At 43.5% G+C, this 18,476-nt stretch overlaps 1 protein-coding gene across 1 annotated transcript in view; it reads right to left on the reverse strand.

Annotated features, from left to right (window-relative positions):
- Window positions 1-8,333, reverse strand: part of onecutl (one cut domain, family member, like) — a 34,437-nt gene extending 26,104 nt beyond the window's left edge. Inside the window, exon 1 of the mRNA XM_079561942.1 lies at window positions 6,917-8,333. Coding sequence (XP_079418068.1) covers window positions 6,917-7,949 — 1,033 coding nt within the window. The 5' untranslated portion in view covers window positions 7,950-8,333. The remainder of the gene's footprint in view (window positions 1-6,916) is intronic.
- Between the last annotated feature and the right edge of the window lie 10,143 nt (window positions 8,334-18,476).

Below are 18,476 nucleotides of genomic sequence, written 5' to 3' on the forward strand. Positions count from 1 at the left end.
GGCTTGTAATTAAACAAAAGGGGGTTGGCCAGAGGGAAGGGGAAAAAAAAAAAAAGACGGAACAACAACCCCCTTTTCGAAAAGTAGGTTATGCAGAAAAGTGCCGAGCTGTCCAAAGTGCGGCTTTGCCAAGAACTAAATATGCAATTCGGGAGTGTGTCGGGCCGGGCCGGTGGAGGACGAGCAGAGAGAGAGGGAGAGAGAGAGAGAGGGTCACTGTGCAACATTAGCACACTTCTCTGTGTAGGGACTTAAATTTTTGATGAGCCTGATTGATCGGCTGCTGGGATCTGGAGCACTGACTCGTTAAAATAATGTTTGTGTTTGTAAAGACGGGAAACGGAAAAAAAAAAAACATGGAGTAAAACGTAGGAAATCAGACCCCGGCGGCTGATCGATGGGAATATTAATCGGGAGGAAAAATGCACAAATCGAGTCGATTGTTTCGGCGCTTAATTGCGTCGAAAAAATGTGCAGGTAACGGCATTTTCAGAATCATTTCAATCAAATACATACACAGCTCAAAACGGTGAATCCATCCATACTCGATGATTCACTTATTGAGCTTTACGTTACAGTGAATTGTAAGAATTGTCTTCATATATGTAGCTTTGTCACACACATTATTCCTTGTTTGAAGCTTGATCCCTCTGTATTAAGGCGAGACACTGCAGGCAAATAGGGAAAAAATGTATATTTACAGATATCAATTTGAAACTGTTGCTGTCGATCACTGGCATAAATGTGAGAAAAAAATACATTGCAAGTTTTCTGTCATTTCATCTTTTCATATAAGAACAAAGTGTTTTATGCCTAAAAATGCCCCAAATTTCCCATCTTTTCGGCGACGAAATCTGAATAATGGATAGAGCTACATTCAAATTTATGGTTTCATTTTATTGATAAATGAGTTACCAAGACTTTTTCAGAGGGGATTTGGGATTTCTGTTTTAGTTTTAAAATAAGCTGTTTTTTAGTGGAAAAATTTGTAAAAATGTAATTTTCGCCTTATTTTTTGACATTCAAAACTCAATAAATGGGGCTTAGGGATTAAATAATAAAAAATCCCTCTGAAAAAATCTTCCAAATATTGTTCAGTCCAAGGCTGGAAAATGTGAAGGCTTTAGGTCCGACTGACGTGGACATAGTGTCGCCACAATGACAGAAAAATGTGTTTTTAGAAAAAGGCCCTTGAAATTGCGTTCTCCCATATAAGTCTATGGGTGAACATTGAATCAGTGCGATATTTAAACATGTTATTGTGAAGATTAGGCATATTTTCTGTTTCCAGGGGAAAGCTTATATGTTCAGAGACCAATTTGGCCCAAAACCTGAAATCTGAAAAAATTGAGTTTTGCCTGTAGTGTCTCCCCTTAACGACTAATCAGGCGTCTTTTCATGAATGTGAAGCGTCGGGAAAAATATGATTTGCATTGGAAACTCTGCAAGGCCGTCTTCGAGCTCATTTTCCTAGAAAGCGCGACGACGCCTCTTAATTCCGTCGAAACCGGCCCACGCGGATAACTCGTCTTCGTGGCTAAAAGTGGCGTGGCGATCGCCGTATCGCGTTCTTGCTGAATGGAGGATGTACACATGTGCTCCCACAGCCAAACAATCAGAGATCAATAATTGTGAAGGGATTGCAAGAGTGCACAATCATTACCTATGAACCCTATTGTGTTGCCCGGGCTTAATCAGTGGAGCTGCTGACAGAGAGCGAGAAGAGGAGGAACGGAGGAAGGAAGGAGGAGGAGGAGGAGGAGGAGGAGGAGGAAGGAGGAGCCCTGATGAAGCGGGCAGACCGGCCGACACGCAGGCAGCTCCCCTCGGCCCCTCGCAAACCCCCCCCCCCGGGTGGGCAGCGCGGAGAAAGAAAACCCGAAAGCCGCTCATATTACCGCGCTCGCTTTTTTTTTTTTCGGATCTCTTTCTCGGGCCCCCGTGTATCATGTGTGGGGCGCTCTCTCTCTACCCCCCCCCCCCCCCCCGAGGGGCCCACAACACTGTAACACGGCACTGTACAGCGCAGCGTCGTGTCTTCAATCCTGCATCCCCAAAGAATATTAAATGTCAAGCGCCAGATTACCATGTGTCCATTCGGAAAGGGAAGAAAAAAAAAGAAAAAAAAAGGCCCTACCCAGAATGCAGCGGGGCAACAAGCAAGGCAGGGCCAGTTCAATTATTGATTACTACGCTCAGAATTCAGTGGCGCTGGATAATTGCAATTGGCAAAAGGCTGTAATACTGGAGCCAGCACACACGCGCGCGCTTGTTTCGGTGCAGCTGTTCTACTTCCTGTTTTGTCTGCTAATCGGACTGAAACACGCTCCGAATGCAGGGCAGGCTTCACTCCCGCACTGTATTTAACGTAAGCACAAAACAATCCTTTCACATCGAGCTATTGTTTCATCTTTTCAACAGTGGTCTCTGGCAGAGGGGCTGGAGGGACACGGCAACAACCAAATATCACAATTTCCCCTCTCATATCGATCAATCTGGATTTTCGATTCTGGAGCATGGAGCTGATTCACAGGCTCACACGTAACTTCTACACCGGCCTCAGCTCCAGCACAAACCTATGCTTTCCTGGACATATTTTCCTTTGTCTCGTCCCAACTCCTGCTCTAGGGGGTGTCTCTGCGATAGGGCTGGGTACCGTTGTATGTATTAACGATACTTGGTTTCCGATACGATTGCCTATACTTAAGGCGAGACACTGCAGGTGAATAGGGAAAAAATGTATATTTACAGATATTAATTTGAAACTTTTGCTGTAGATTAACTGGCATAAATGTGAGGAAAAAATACATTGCAAGTTTTCTGTCATTTTATCTTTTCATATAAGAACGAGGTGTTTTATGCCTAAAAATGCCCCAAATTTCCCATCTTTTCGGCGACGAAATCTGAATAATGGATAGAGCTACATTCAAATTTATGGTTTCACTTTATTGATGAATGAGTTACCAAGACTTTCTCAGAGGGGATTATGGATTTCTTGTTTAGTTTTAAAATAAGCAGTTTTTTAGTGGAAAAAATTGTAATTGCCTTATTTTTTGACATTCAAAACTCAATAAATGGGGTTTAGGGATTAAATAATAAAAAATCCCTCTGAAAAAATCTTCCAAATATTGTTCAGTCCAAGGCTGGAAAATTTGAAGTCTTTAGGTCCGACTGACGTGGACATAGTGTCGCCACAATGACAGAAAAATGTGTTTTGAGAAAAAGGCCCTTGAAATTGTGTTCTCCCATATAGGTCTATGGGGGAACATTGAATCAGCGCAATATTTAAACATGTTATTGTGAAGATTAGGCATATTTTCTGTTTCCGGGTGAAAGATTGTATGTTCAGAGACCAATTTGGCCCAAAACCTGAAAACTGAAAAAATTAAGTTTTGCCTGCAGTGTCTCCCCTTAAATATTTGTCCTCTAGAACCAGAATCAGGAAATGTTTAGAAAATGAAAGGAAAAATTGTGTCAAAAAGGAAAATAATATTGGGAAAATGGGGCAAATATTAGTAATTGAAAAGCGGCAAAAAATGAGGAATACATTTTGTTCAAATAAAATGGGAAAAATTGGGAGAACAAATCATTTATTTGAGCTGAAACAACCAAGTCACTTTCTTTAACGCTGTCCCTGGACCAACAGCATTTTTATTTTTTTATTTTTTTTTCCCAATACCATGCCAGTACCCAGCCCTAGTTCCTGCCAAAGAACTGTCTGTAAAACCTGACGATTATAAAGTCCCGCATGACGATGATTGAGATTGAATTTCCATTAACTGCCCGGCCCTAATCTCTGAAACGTTCCTGTAGGTTCTACGTCGTTACCGTTTTATTATTGTAATAAACTATAATTACATAGCAAAAAAACAACAACAACACTGCAGCTGTTTGGGCTTAGAGCAACACAGTAACACAGTATATTTTTTTGTATGTGAACAATGAATGGTTTTGCTGTATGTTATTGGAAAATACAATAGAATCGAAGTCCGAAAAGCCGTAACACGTGGCGTCTGTTGAAGTATTTCGGTTAATGATTCTCCTTTTCAACCATGATTATTATTTGATACGAAAACAATCGTGTTTTGTGATTATTTTTACATCAACACATTTACAGCCTGGCACAGACGCTTGACCGATTTGAAACCCTGCTGAAGACACATTTGTACTCAAAAGCTTTTAACCCTGTCTGGGAAACGTAATGGCCCAAAGTCCGAGCAGTCGGTGCTTTGCTGCCTTTATATTGTGCTTTGTTGTTACTATATTTCTGTGAAGCACTTTGCTCAACAACAGCTGCTTTAGATGTGCTAAATAAATACATTTGGATTTGATTTGATCATGCTGTGTTGTTGATATCGTAAAATGCTATGTGCAACGATCGCTAACAGTTCACCAATAATCGTTTGATAAAGTTACCAATTAATTGATTCATGAAATTGAGCAGAATGTGCATCCTCAACACATAGAGTCTAAAATGTTATGGATTACAATTCAAACATAACTTTATCTAAATACTTCCATGGGCTATTTTGAAGCAATGCCTACAGTGCCTTACACTGTAGGCAAAAAGAGTAAAAAGTGGCAAATGCTTAGCTACTTACTAAACAGCTGCTGTTATTACTACAAGTATTACACTAACAGTACTGATGTTTCTATGTTGTGCCCCTCCCTTTACTGGAAACATAAACACACTGCAAAACATCAGCAACTAGATTCGTTTAAATGTCTGAATTTGAGCATAATAATCCAAATTTGACTTGTTTACTTGGGCATTTGACCTAGATTATTTCACTTGCTCTGAGATGTTTTCCAATATATTTCGTATTTATTTCAGGTCATTTTCTTTGCCAGTGGGATAGGAAATTGGTCTTATCCCATTGGCAGTTTTACTTCCTTATTTCAAGCGAGATTTACCTTAGAACTAGCCTGAAATGTCCTCAAACAAGCAAAGCAATCTTGGTCTGATCAAGAGAAAAATCTAAATGAGTGAAAACCGCTTAAAATAAGATACAATTGCTCAATTCAAGTCATTCAAGCCAATGCTTGACATTTACTTTTTGCAGTGCACTGTGAAAAGTAGCCTTGAAATAAGTGAATTTGTCTAATACAACTATCAGCATCGAACACCTAATAGATAAAACAACTCAGTTCTTTCACTTTTTAATCTAGTTTTGAGTGTGATCATTTATTTGATCTTAATCTAAGTGTAAATATCTCGCCCCATGGACAGATTTCTAGAAACCAGACACTCAAATCAAGGAGAAATTCCCTTATTTCAAGATTACTTTTGCAGTGAACACAAGCTGACTTTGTGTTTAAGTCATACTTCAGCATTATTCCAAAATTCCTCAAAAAAACAAAAAAGCACCTGCTCAGAACCCATCCAGTTTCAACAACACCCCAAAAGAACATACAGCATTTTCCTATAACTATCTTCGAACACATATCCAGTCATCCCAGCACCCATGGGGCTTCGCAGCGTCCCCCAAACATCTCCATCTCCAAACTCCTCCCTCGCTCAGCATCTCTAATTGCCCGAGTGACGACGTTGATAAAACACATCTGGCGCCGTCCCGAGTCATTTACATGGGACCATACCCCTCTTCCTGCCAAGCCTCCCTTTCGGCCACGAGTCAAACCCGCTCGCTCGCGCCCAATCAATCCCATCCCAGAATGGCATATCTGCTGCAAATTATTTCGCCGACTCCGAAGCGATTAGATTGCCAAAAGAAGCGCCGCTCGATCGCTGATCTTCATGCTTCATTTGAGAGGAGGGCAAATGTCTGTGGCTTTTTTTTTATTGTAGCTACTGTACAAATCAATAGGGAGCTGTTTGGGGAGCTAGGTAAACAAAGGGAGGAGGAAAAAAAGGCACATATGGCCTTCTTTTCTACTGTGGGGGGACGAGGCAAGCAGACCCTCCCGAAAAAAATACAGTTAAATGGGAATTGCCCAAGCTGTTTAGGCATAGGCGGGGGACGACAATAAGGGCAATCTAAGGGCGTTTGTTTAAATAGATTTGCAAGAGGAGGGAAAAAAATGGCGTCTTGCAAACATCCAGCGAGTGGCCAAAGAGTATAATAAGCAAGCGAGTAGCACAAACGATCGCCGGAATCTCAATCGGACACCATTTTAAGCATGGGGGGGTGGGAAAACGTCAGCGGCTGCGAATCAATACCATGGTGTGGAAGTCCTTCGGCGACCAAAGCAAAAAGGGGAAAACAGGAATAAGGGGCTACCGTGTTTTGACGGTTTTTCAACACCGTTTTGCGCAGACTTGGAACTGATCTTTCCCCCAGACCACAACATTCCCGACGACTGTACACACGTCGATCATCGCTATATTCACACCGTGTAAAAAAAACAGCTGATCCGGCACAAACCGTCCGCGATCAGCTCCCGAGCGTGTTTCGGTATAGTGTTGTAATGTTTCAGAAGGAAAGGCTCTCACGGCTGATTAATGTTTGCACGTCTGACTCCGTGCCAGGGGCCATTTGCATTTTTTTTTTTTTACGGCTTTCCTGTTATTGCATTTTTAATTTCTACCCCGTCTCTGGCTTCTTGCCCGTATAAAAATATGGTTCTGAAGGAGGCTGCGCTACACCTACATCTGCATCAACGTTTCTTGTTCTTAGCTTTTCTTATTCGCAAGCACTCCCGACAAATGAGCCAAAAAATACCACCAAAAAAAAGTAGCGAGACATGTGTGTGATGCCTGTGGGTTTCTTGTAGTGGTGCCTGAGCTGCATACTGATGGCTGGACAGATTTTTTTTTTTGTGAGGTGAAAGAAGGTGTTTGGGGAAAACACAATGCAGCCGGTGTCTGTGCTGCTGCTGCTGCTGCTGCTGTGCACGTGTTTTTTTTTTTCCAGTGTGTAGAAGTGAAGGAGACAAGAGAGTCAAAGGCAGATCTTACCCTCCAGCCGGAGCGAGGCCATCCTTTGAAACTCGGGCTCCTGCAGCCAGCGGGACATCCTCTTGAAGGTCTCGCGGCCCGACTTGAGCTTGCCCCAGGGCTTGGGGTTCCTCAGGAGGTCGGACAGCGTGCCCTGCGACCTGCACAGCACCCGCTCGGCGAAGATGGCCTGGGGGATGCTGTACCTCTTCAGCTCCGTGATGATCCTTTGGGCCACGTCCCGGGTGTTGATCTCCTCTCCGCCGCCGCCGCCGCCGCCGCCGTTGGCTCCCGCGCCGCCCTGCGACCCGGAGAGCATGCCCTCGCTCGGGGAGGACGCCGGGTGCTCCATCTTGGCGGTGGTCTGCTGGCTGCTGGGGTGGTGGTGCGGCTGGTAGTGCTGGCTGTACAGGTGCGCGTGGTGGTGGTGGTGGCTGGCCGGGTGCTGGTGGGCGTCCATTTTGTTGAGCTGATGCGAGGCGTCTCCGAGGCCCGGCGGGGACATCTCCCGGGCGAAGTCGGACGTCCGGCAGAAGATGTTCCCCCCGTGGACGTCGTAGCCTCCGTGGATCATCTGGTTGGCGTTGGAGGCGTTGCCGAGGGCGCCGTACCCGTGCATGGAGGTGGTGGCGGAGGGCGGCGACAGGCTCTGGGACATCTGGGCCAGATCCTTGCCGTACGGGTTGTAGAAGTTCCCCCCCAGCCCCCGGTCCTCCCTCATGAGGGTGAAGCTGCCGATGACGTTGCTCACGGGCAGGCATGGGTGGTGGTGGTGGTGGTGGTGGAACTTGTCGTCGAACGGCTGCAGGGGCGTCAGGGTGGTGTAGGTGGTGCCGGCGCTGGAGGGGGAGTCCCCGCTGTAGCCCAGGGCCGACATGGAGTGGTCAAAGGCCGGGGGACGGGGATCGGGATCCAGGGACATGGCGGGGCCCCCGAGGGAGGTCCTGGGGAACGCCGCGGACAGGTCGCGGGAGTGCAGCATGGAGCGGCCGTCCTGACCGTGCGCCAGCTCCGGGTGGCTGTGCAGCGACATCTCCCCTAGACTCCCATCCATGGTTGCTCCGCGGGTGGGAGGGAGTGAGGGGGGGGGGGAAAACAATTCTTCAAAAAAAAAAAAAATGGGTGCCCTCTCGTCTTGTTATTGTTGCCGAGCCGCCACGCTAACAGTCTGGAAGCTCTCTTGTTACACCAGACTATGGATTTATCGATCGGTGAATTAATTGATTTCCGGGCTTATGGGGTGTCTAATTAATTATCTGATAACGTTAAGTACTGTCTTCAAAACTCCTTCCAAACTCCCCGAGTAAACAGTTTCGCGACAGCAGGTGCCGGGGTTTGGTTATTTTTTTTGTCCGTCTTCTTGTCGCTTGTTGCCTGTGCTGTTTCAGTGTGTCTTTGGTTTTGTTTTTTTTCGCTCCGCGGCAGAAGCCTCGCGTTTGTGCCTGCGCGGAGAAACAACACGGGGGGCAGCGTTAGTCCAATCGCTCTTTTCAACTTTAGCGCTCACACACACACACACACACACACACACACACACACACACACACACAAAGAGAAAAGAACGTTTTTACGCATACAAACCGCGAGATAAGCACAGATGGGATTAGCTTGATTTTGTCAGCGAGCGTCTCCACGTTAACGCGCGGAAGCAGTGAGCGAAAACGCGGCGGAGGCGGAGAGAGGAGAGCCCAGGACGGGATACGCGAGGTGTGTAGCTTAATATGCAAAGTTACGGAGCATCCTTTTTTACGCTCCGCGCTCGCCGTTCCGCTCGACATCCACGTTCAAATCCGCACGATCCGCGACGTTTAGTGCTCAAAAAATCAAAAAACGTGCGTATTCTTTACCTTTTTGGTTTGTTTTTGCTTTCAGTCTCCCCTTCTCGAAGCGCGTCCTCGGCTGTTGTCCGTCCTGTGCATCTCTCCGATTGTGTCGCCGTCGAGCAGCCCTGCAGATTCACACACAATTGGTCCGCGCAGCGCCCCGGGGTGATACATTCACCGTATCCAGAGCGAGCGCACGCAACGGGGTGAAAAAAAAAGAAAAAGGAAACAGAAAAAAAGATGGAATGAAAAAAAAAAATAGCCAAAAAATCCCCAAACGAAAACAAAACCACAAAAAAAAAGAGGAAAACCCGTTATTTCTCTTTTAGTCCTTTTTTGTTGTTGTGGTCGGGGGTTGGGTGGCGGGGACGCTCGAGCCCTCGGTCCTCGCTGCGTTTTCGCGGTTATTGCGATATCGTACAGTAAGCTCGGCGGTTTTTCCTTTTCTCTCTCTTTACACTAGCAGCCCTCTCCGCTTCTTTTTTCTTTCATTATCTCGTGAGATTTTCTTCCTCCTCCTCCTCGTTCCCTCTGCCTGCCACTTCATCGATCTCCACACCAACTCTTTCTGCCTGGCTCTCCGCTAGCCCCCCCTCCCTCCCTCCCTCCCTCCCTCCCATCCGACAAACCCCCCCCTCCCACCACCACCACCGCCACCCCTCCCCTCTTTACTCGCTCGCATTGACTCCCCGCTTTTCAGTGCGTCACGGCCTTAAAAATCTGACAGATGTGCGATGAAATTCCTACTCCAATTAACCCTTTCTCTCCGGCGGGAGGGATTGGGAGTTTGGAGAGGGGGGGGTTGTAGGTGGGTGGTTGAGGAGAAGGGGGGGGGGGGGATTTGTGGAGGTGGAGATTCACCCCTTTCTCATAACCCCACAGGTTAAGCCCCGCTTGCTTCAGCTGATTGCATGCATGGACTTATGAAATATGTGCGCGTAAAGGCTCGTCGTTCTGCTGCGCTCAGGCTCTTTGGGGAGACTGTAGCGTGTGATCAATGGGTGCTCACGGGGGTTTTGTTCTCTCTCTTTTTTTTTTTCTTCTTTTTTTTTTATGTAACTACCACGGCGCCGGCTTTTGGGGTGATCCATCCGCGTTTCACTCCGGTTATTAGCGCGCTATCATTTAACACTGTCCAAGGGTGTGGGGGATGATTTATTTCAACTTATAACCAGCCCAGGCAGCAGGCCAAACGTCTCATTAGCCGTGTAGCTTATGAATATTAGTATGTTTTTATTCAGTTCGTGTTCTTTGTCCAACGTGAAGACCTCGCGGTGCGCCTTTTACGCACTAAAGCGTAATTCCGTTTATCACAAGCAGCATTATTACAACTGAAAGCCCTTCAAAACAAAACTAATCAAATATGAAAATGACCAATGACTGACAAATCAAGCAATAATGTGCATAGCTACATATGCGAAATGTAGCTTAATGTAGTGTAATGTATCGTTTGGTGATCCAAATCTGGAACCAGTATTGTTTTATTAGCCATTGTTATGAACAGGTTCGCAACTAGGATTTTTTTTTTCGGTTCAATTGTGCAACATGGAAACATATAACACATAACATAGATAGTAATAAACTATATAAACTATAAGACTATGAGGGAATGCATAAGAAGATTACATATAAAATATGATAAAGACGACAGCAGTTTGAGCGTGAGTGTGTTCACAGATGCGCAGGTGCATTAAGGGTTGGCAGCAGATCTGAGTGTGGACATACACCACATAGTGACGTAGAGCGGTGCAAATGGCCGGAACAGGTTATTACATTCATGAGTCTGATCCAGAGTCACGGGGTCTTGTTTTCGTCCATGAGGCTGATGGCGCAAATGACTTTTACGCGTGGATGGAATGAAGGCGGTCGTCGGTCGTCCCGCACATCCCACTCGGTTCTCACGATTAGGACGTAAACGGGGACTAATTATACGTAATAAATCCATATGAATCAATAGGAAGTGTGTCGGGGCCATTGATTATTTGTATAGACGGGGCCGTGGGATGTATGGCAGGCTCGTCACGGAAACGTAACGCTGATAATTGAACAGATCGATGATATTGTGCAGCTTTAAACGCAGCAGCTGCTTCAATTCCGGCCATTCCTGCGTATTTTTTTGTATATGAGATTATTTGTAAGCCGTTGTTATATTTACATACGACGCCATTAATACGCACGGCGCGTACGGAGAGGCGCGGGTTAAGTGTGTGTGTATTTAGAAGAACTTCGCCGAATAAAGCAGTCAAGTGGGGGCCAGTTTAGCCGCGCTCTTAATCACCACTCACCATTCTCTCAACACTCCCCCCCCGATCAATGTGACCCTCTCCTCCACTAGACCCTTCGACCTGCCGTTGCTGCTGCTGCTGCTGCTGCTGCACCGCGGCGCGCACAGACTCTACCGGGAACGCGCACGGTGCACGAGCCACACGCGCGGGGGGGGGGCGGCGTGCACGAGGATTGATTGAGTTCATAACAGAGTGAGATTAGGTCAGAGTTTGCATCGCTATCGGTTTTTCCACGGTTTAGCAGAGAAGGGCAATGCGTTTGGAGAGGTTTTTTACGCACGGGTCTTTATGATAATACGCTATAGGCCAAATGCGGATATTATTATAATATTTAGATATAAGAGTGGTTTCTATTAAAATACAATCGTCTTTTTATTTTTGTTTTATTGGTTCCACATTGAAACGACTGCGCCGTGGTGTTTATGGTTTCGGCTCTGATGCAATAGACAGATCTGGTCTAAAATAAATGATCAAATAAAGACATAATGGATTTACACATGATTTTATTACGCTTTATTGGTGTACACACAACATTAAAAGACAACAAGATTTTTTTTTTATATATGCAGAACATCTGGTAGTGACTTGTCAACGTACAATATCGAAGCAATAAACGCTTTTACGTTTACAACTCATCTTCGTTCCTCCTTGGATCACGTTATTGATTAACAAGAATCCACACCCATGCAAAAAAAAAAAAAAAAGAATCAAAATCTTTATTTACAATTGCCACATGATACAATAGGCTACATTCGCCTTCGATTTATTTTTTTGGGAAAAACAGCACAAGAGCAAAACAGGCATGAGCCGTGCGGACGTTTTACGCGCCACATTTTCTTTACATCTCTTTACGTAAAATCCTCCCACCCGACGCCAAAGTGAAATCCCCTCTCGGTGGCACGCGTGGTCATACAAATACAGCGCGCACAGTCAGAGCGCGGGCCCAGACAGACGGGACAGGATCGACAGACAGCGGGGCCGAGGCAGAGCATACTAATCACACGAGTCTGTCAGTTTAATTTTCAGAGATGAGCAGTTCTGGTTTGCAGAGCGCGGAGCGGTGCACCGTGTGGGACCGCGGCTTCCCGGAGCAGATGCTGCCCTATCGATCCAGCCCCAGCGCCGGGGATGCGTGTGCGAGTGTGTGTGTGTGTGTGTGTGTGTGTGTGTGTGTGTGCGCGTGTGAGCGTGTGCGTGTGTGTGTGTGCGCGCCTCCGTGGCCAGTATAGCTGGAGGTAAGAATGGTCAACGGCTTTACGCACGGAAGATATAATGTTGGAAGGCAAAAAAAAAAAGGTCCTTGCTTAAGGTCGAGGTGAAAGTTCAACATTCAAGGGGTTGGCGAGTGGAGAGGCGGGCCTTGGGGTTGGTGGTGGTCTGAGTGAGGCCCCGAGGAGGGGACTGTTCTTCCCGGGCTGGACACTGGACACTTTCATGAATCAGTAAGCACCCAAACATCTCCAAGGAGGAATACATTATCGCCCATGCATGCTATATTCACAATCTTCAGCTCCAAGGTTCTAAGGATGAACAGTTTCACTTGGATCAGGATTCCAGAAATAATGAATAGCACAAAGGAAAGACAAAAAATAATCAATACCACAAAATATAGAAGACACTTTGGGATGGTGTCAGAACATTTTTATTTATTTTTTTTAGTTGGCTTTTATAATGATCAGTGTGTGATTTGATCAATTTGACACATTAGACAAACATTTTAACGAAAACATAGTTATCATTACACTACATTATTATACTCACAAATCTGTTTTGTACCTATTTTTCCCTGGTTTGACATTTTTATTGATGTTTATTAGGTCACTTCCTTATTGGGCAAATGAAATAAAATTGATAAATACACTTGACCATCATTTTGAAGTGACTGCACACACAAACCTGACTTAATAATCGTGCAGCTCAAAGTCCTTTCTCTTTGGTCAAAATCACACACATGTTTTTATACGTATTGTCACCACTTTTGGACACCTTTACGAGAAAACAATTGACCTTAGTTCATGCTGGCAGAGAAGATGCAGCGCTGAATGACCGTTTTTGTTTCACGTGAATTGTCCTGGTAATAACAGACATTATCCGTGAAATTCTTGCCGGCCCGCCGCCTCAATTTTAAACTAAAGGCCCCTCAGACTGTTGCGGCGCCAGGTGAGCGTGACTTATTCTGTGGAACTATCCCTCTATTTATTTCACCAACACATTTTTATTTAAATAAATATAACCTGTTCCGCCAGCTTTTCATCACTAATTCGCCACTTCGCTGAAATAACATCATGAGCAATACTTCGTAATTACAAAAGGATTCAGTACACACTTTGAGATTCCACCAATAGGCATGTCATGTGGTGCAACGTCCCTTATGTTATCTGGTATATCTGCGAGAAATGGCAATACATTTATGCACCAGCGGTTCTTAAACTGTCCCTTCAAGTAATAATAATAATTTAAAAAAAATAAGGATTCAATACACACTGACTTTCCACAAATAAGCATGTCATATGGTGCAACGTCCCATATGTTATTTGATATATCTGCGAGAAATGGCGACAAATTGATGCACCAGCGGTTCTTAAACTTCTCCATCAAGTAATTATTAAAATTGCTTCATAATTCCGAAAAGATTCAATTCACACTTTGAGATTCCACCAATAGGTGTGTCATATGGTGCAACGTCCCTCATGTTATCTGGGATATCAGCGAGAAATGGCAATACATTTATGCACCAGCGGTTCTTAAACTGTCCCTTCAAGTAATAATAATAATACATTTAAAAAAAAAACACGTTATAATTACAAAAGGATTCAACACACACTGACATTCCACTAATATGCGTGTCATGTGGTGCAACGTCCCATATGTTATTTGATATATCTGCGAGAAATGGCGACACATTGATGCACCAGTGGTTCTTAAACTTCTCCAGCAAGTAATTCTTAAAATTGCTTCATAATTCCGAAAAGAATTCAATACACACTTTGACATTCCACCAACAGGCCCTGTCATGTGGTGCAACGTCCCTTATGTTATCTGGTATATCTGCGAGAAACAGCAACAAATTTATGCACCAGTGGTCCTTAAGGCGAGACACTGCAGGTGAATAGGGGAAAAAATTTAAATGTACAGATATCAATTTGAAACTTTTGCTGTAGATCACTGGCATGAATGTGAGAAAAAAATACATTGCAAGTTTTCTGTCATTTCATCTTTTCATATAAGAACAAGGTGTTTTATGCCTAAAGAGGCCCCAAATTTCCCATCATTTCGGCAACGAAATCTGAATAATGGATAGAGCTACATTCAAATTTATGGTTTCATTTTATAGATGAATGAGTTACCAAGACCTTTCTCAGAGGGGATTTTGGATTTCTTGTTTAGTTTTAAAATAAGCTGTTTTTTAGTGGAAAAATGTGTAAAAATGTAATTTTCGCCTTATTTTTTGACATTCAAAACTCAATAAATGGGGCTTAAGGGATTACATGATAAAAAATCCCACTGAAGAAATCTTCCAAATATTGTTCAGTCCAAGGCTGGAAAATGTGAAGTCTTTAGGTCCGACTGACGTGGACATAGTGTCGCCACAATGACAGAAAAATGTGTTTTGAGAAAAAAAGCCCTTGAAATTGTTTTCTCCCATATAAGTCTATGGGGGAACATTGAATCAGCGCAATATTTAAACATGTTATTGTGAAGATTAGGCATATTTTTGGTTTCCGGGTGAAAGCTTATATGTTCAGAGACCAATTTGGCCCAAAACCTGAAAACTGAAAAAATTGAGTTTTGCCTGTAGTGTCTCCCCTTAAACGTTTCCATCAAGTAATTCTTCACGCACTTTGACATTCCACCAATAGTCGTGTCATGTGGTGCAACGTCTTTATGTATTTTTTTTCATGCACTAGTCGTTCTTAAACCTTTCACACACAAGTAACTCATAAAACGTCTGATCTTTCAGGTTGCCACAGGGGCCCCGAAGAGGTCCACACACCTGGAGCTTTGAGAACCGCCGGCGAAACGAAATGGAAACACATCATCGGAGCATTAGCATTTATACATTACGGCTATATTTACCATGATGTTCTTTATGGCTCTTGTTGTACTTCACCACGCACTCAATTCATTTAGCCTCTTCCGTGAGTGCTTCATTTGTGAAATACAGTCCGGCGCGTCCGCATGCATCGAGCCCATGCTGCAGCTTTGCGTATATTCCGATAGAAGCTATAAAGGGAGGTCAGTGGAGGAGTCGGGATGGCTCTGCATTCCACGCTGGGAGAATTAATGCACCTTTCATTGGCACTAACCGCTGCGATGTGCTCCACTGTCTTTTACATATAAATATTGCATAAATACATCCCTGCAAAAACACAGTACCTCCTGAGATGTAACAGCAGGCAAATGGCAGCAGGGGGCTATCAAATTTGCACGACCACTTCCAAACCCCAGACTTACAAGATTCTGGAGGGAGTTTTTTTTAACATCTTAACCTTAACTGGGCATGTTTTCTCCAGTTTAGTTTTACCCAATAAAAGCTTAGCCTATAGACCAGTGGAATGTCCCATTGGAAAGCTAAGACCTACAAAACTCATTGAAAATCATAGTATTTTTGGTGCTTTATTGTCACATTGTTCTTGCTTTTCTCTCAATTTCTTTTGTTGAATTTCTGTCACTCTTTTGATGCGTTTCCATGAATTTTTTTGTTGCTTTTTCGTGACAGTTTTGTCGCGTTTTCATCCTCATGTGCATCTTGTTTTTGACGCTATGTTGCTGCTTTTTTTCCCCCAAGAAGCTTTAAAATGTGTGTAAAGTCAAAGTAAAGACAAAATGTGCTCGGGCAAGGCGGGGGTCGAAAGGTTAAATCGGCTCAAATGTGGGGAGAGTTCGCTTTTCAGGGCTCCAGACGGACACACCATTTTTTAATATCTAGGAGTCTGAGCGTTCAACTCATCTTCCGCAGTCATACATTTCCAATTCATCTTCTCTAAACTGGATTCTACATAATATTGAATGTTTATAGTTTAATGATGCAGAAGGGTTTGGGTCGAGAGACAGTGAACTGGTATGAAACAGGTCAGAAAACAAATGAGTTGACTGAATTAAGTTTTCCGATATAAACGGCGTGGCTTCCTGTAAGGTCAGAGGGCACGAGGAACCGATGAGCTGATGCTTCAGGATCATTTAAATGTGGCGTTGTGGGATTTTATAGACTTTTTGTTCTGTCACATCTTCAGTCTGTTCTACATTGAAAAGAGTTTTGCCTTCATGTGGACAGTAAGCTGTTTAAAATGTAGCTAGCACTGACTAGTCTTTTCCAAAAAATGACTGTAGCCAGGTAGAGATTTTGTAAGCCATAAGTAAGTTGTAACGTTATGGGAAGATTTGTCACATTAGCCAACATTTTTTGGCTGTAAATAAGGGGTAATTGCTTTTAGACGGCTAATTCTACATATGTTCAGTTCAAATGTCGCAGTAAAAGTTGTTGTAGAGCCAGGGCCGGACTGGGACTGAAAAACAGCCCTGGGCTCTGACCAGCCGGGCCCAAATTAGCGTAATTGTGACTTCCACAAATACATATTTTAACCTTTTACCCCCCGCCTTAACATTAACGAGTGCATTTTCCCCAGTTCGGCTTTTTATTATTATTTTTTTGATTGGCATCATCAGCAAAAAGAACGGGAAAGGTGGTCGTAGAAACAGAAGCAAAATCATTAATATAAATAATAAATAATAGTGGTCCCAAAATTGAACCTTGTGGTACACCATACTCCACGGAATTCCTTTAAGATTCATGTTTTTTTTTTTTATACTGGGCTTTACCCAAATCTAAAAGCTTCTCGACTGGAGAGCAACAATGTAACGCCTCATTTGAAAGCTAAGACCTACAAAAGTGACGGAAACTTTTCGTCACGTCGCCACATTTTTGTCATATTTTTGTTGTTTTTTGAATCACTTTTTCGATCATTTTTTGTTGTGTTTTTCTCACGTTTTTGTTGACTCTTCGTCCTCTTTTTCTCGCTATTTTGATGCTTTTCTTTTTAGCTTTTAGATTTGGGTAAAGCTCGGTTGAGGCGGGATTGGTGGCCCTTAGAGCCAGTGGCCCTTCTGTGCTCTTCCAGAATGGACATATGGCCAGTCCGCCCCTGTGTAGAGCTAATAAGATACTTTAGGAAAATTCCTGGATGACGAAGAGCCAACACACAAGTTTGGTTTAAGTCGGCAGTGAGTTTTTTAAAGGTACACTGCGTAACATTTTGGACTACACTGTTGCCAGTACAAAACATGCTCCTAATCAACACAGAAAATGCTATTCCTCCTGTGGGTAATAAAAGAATGGATCTGGATGAGGACCTAACTTACTTAAAGGTCAAATTCTGCTGACTTTTATCACATCTCCATGGAGACGAGCTGGAGACGTCCCCACTCCCGGTAAAGCTACAGTCATGCAGGAGAGCTGAGCCGCTCACAGCAAAGGCACATGTGGGTTTGTGCATTTATGAGGTGTTTTTTTCAATGATGAAAATATCTGTCATCAAATAAATGCTCGTACTTCAATTTTATTTATTGGGTAAGATTCTACGCGGTGTGGCTTTAAATTGTGAGCCAAATTTGGAGTAGCCTACACTGGAAATTCAGGCCGAGACCTTACTTCAAGAACAAATTAGGTTTTTTTTTTCCATTTGGAGGACTTTATATTCCAAATACCTAGAATATTGTGTTTTGTATGGGAAGCCTCCTCATTTATTATTAGGAGCAGGTTGTTGATGTTAAAACAAAGAGAGAATTAGTTAAGGGGAGACACAACAGGCAAAACTAAATTTTTTCAGTTTCCAGGTTTTGTGCCAAATTGGTCTCTGAACATACAAGCTTTCACCCGGAAACAAAAAATATGCCTAATCTTCACAATAACATGTTTAAATATTGCGCTGATTCAATGTTCCCCCATAGACTTATATGGGAGAATGCAATTTCAAGGGCCTTTTTCTCAAAACACATTTTTCTGTCATTGTGGCGACACTATGTCCACGTCAGTCGGACCTAAAGACTTTTCCAGCCTTGGACTGAACAATATTTGGAAGATTTTTTCAGAGGGATTTTTTACTATTTAATCCCTAAGCCCCATTTATTGAGTTTTGAATGTCAAAAAATAAGGCGAAAATTACATTTTTACACATTTTTCCACTAAAAAAAAGCTTAATATAGAAAACCAAAATCCGCTCTGAAAAAGTCTTGGTAACTCATTTATCAATCAAATGAAACCATAAATTTGAATGTAGCTCTATCCGTTATTCAGATTTCAGAAAAGATGGGAAATTTGGGGCATTTTTAGGCATAAAGCACCTTGTTCTTATATGAAAAGATAAAATGACAGAAAACTTGCTATGCATTTTTTTCTCACATTTAATCCAGTGATCGACAGCAGACGTTTCAAATTGATATCTGTAAATATACATTTTTTCCCTATTCACCTGC

The sequence above is a fragment of the Gobius niger genome (genome assembly GCF_951799975.1).
Source record: "Gobius niger genome assembly, chromosome: 8".
NCBI lineage: Eukaryota > Metazoa > Chordata > Actinopteri > Gobiiformes > Gobiidae > Gobius > Gobius niger.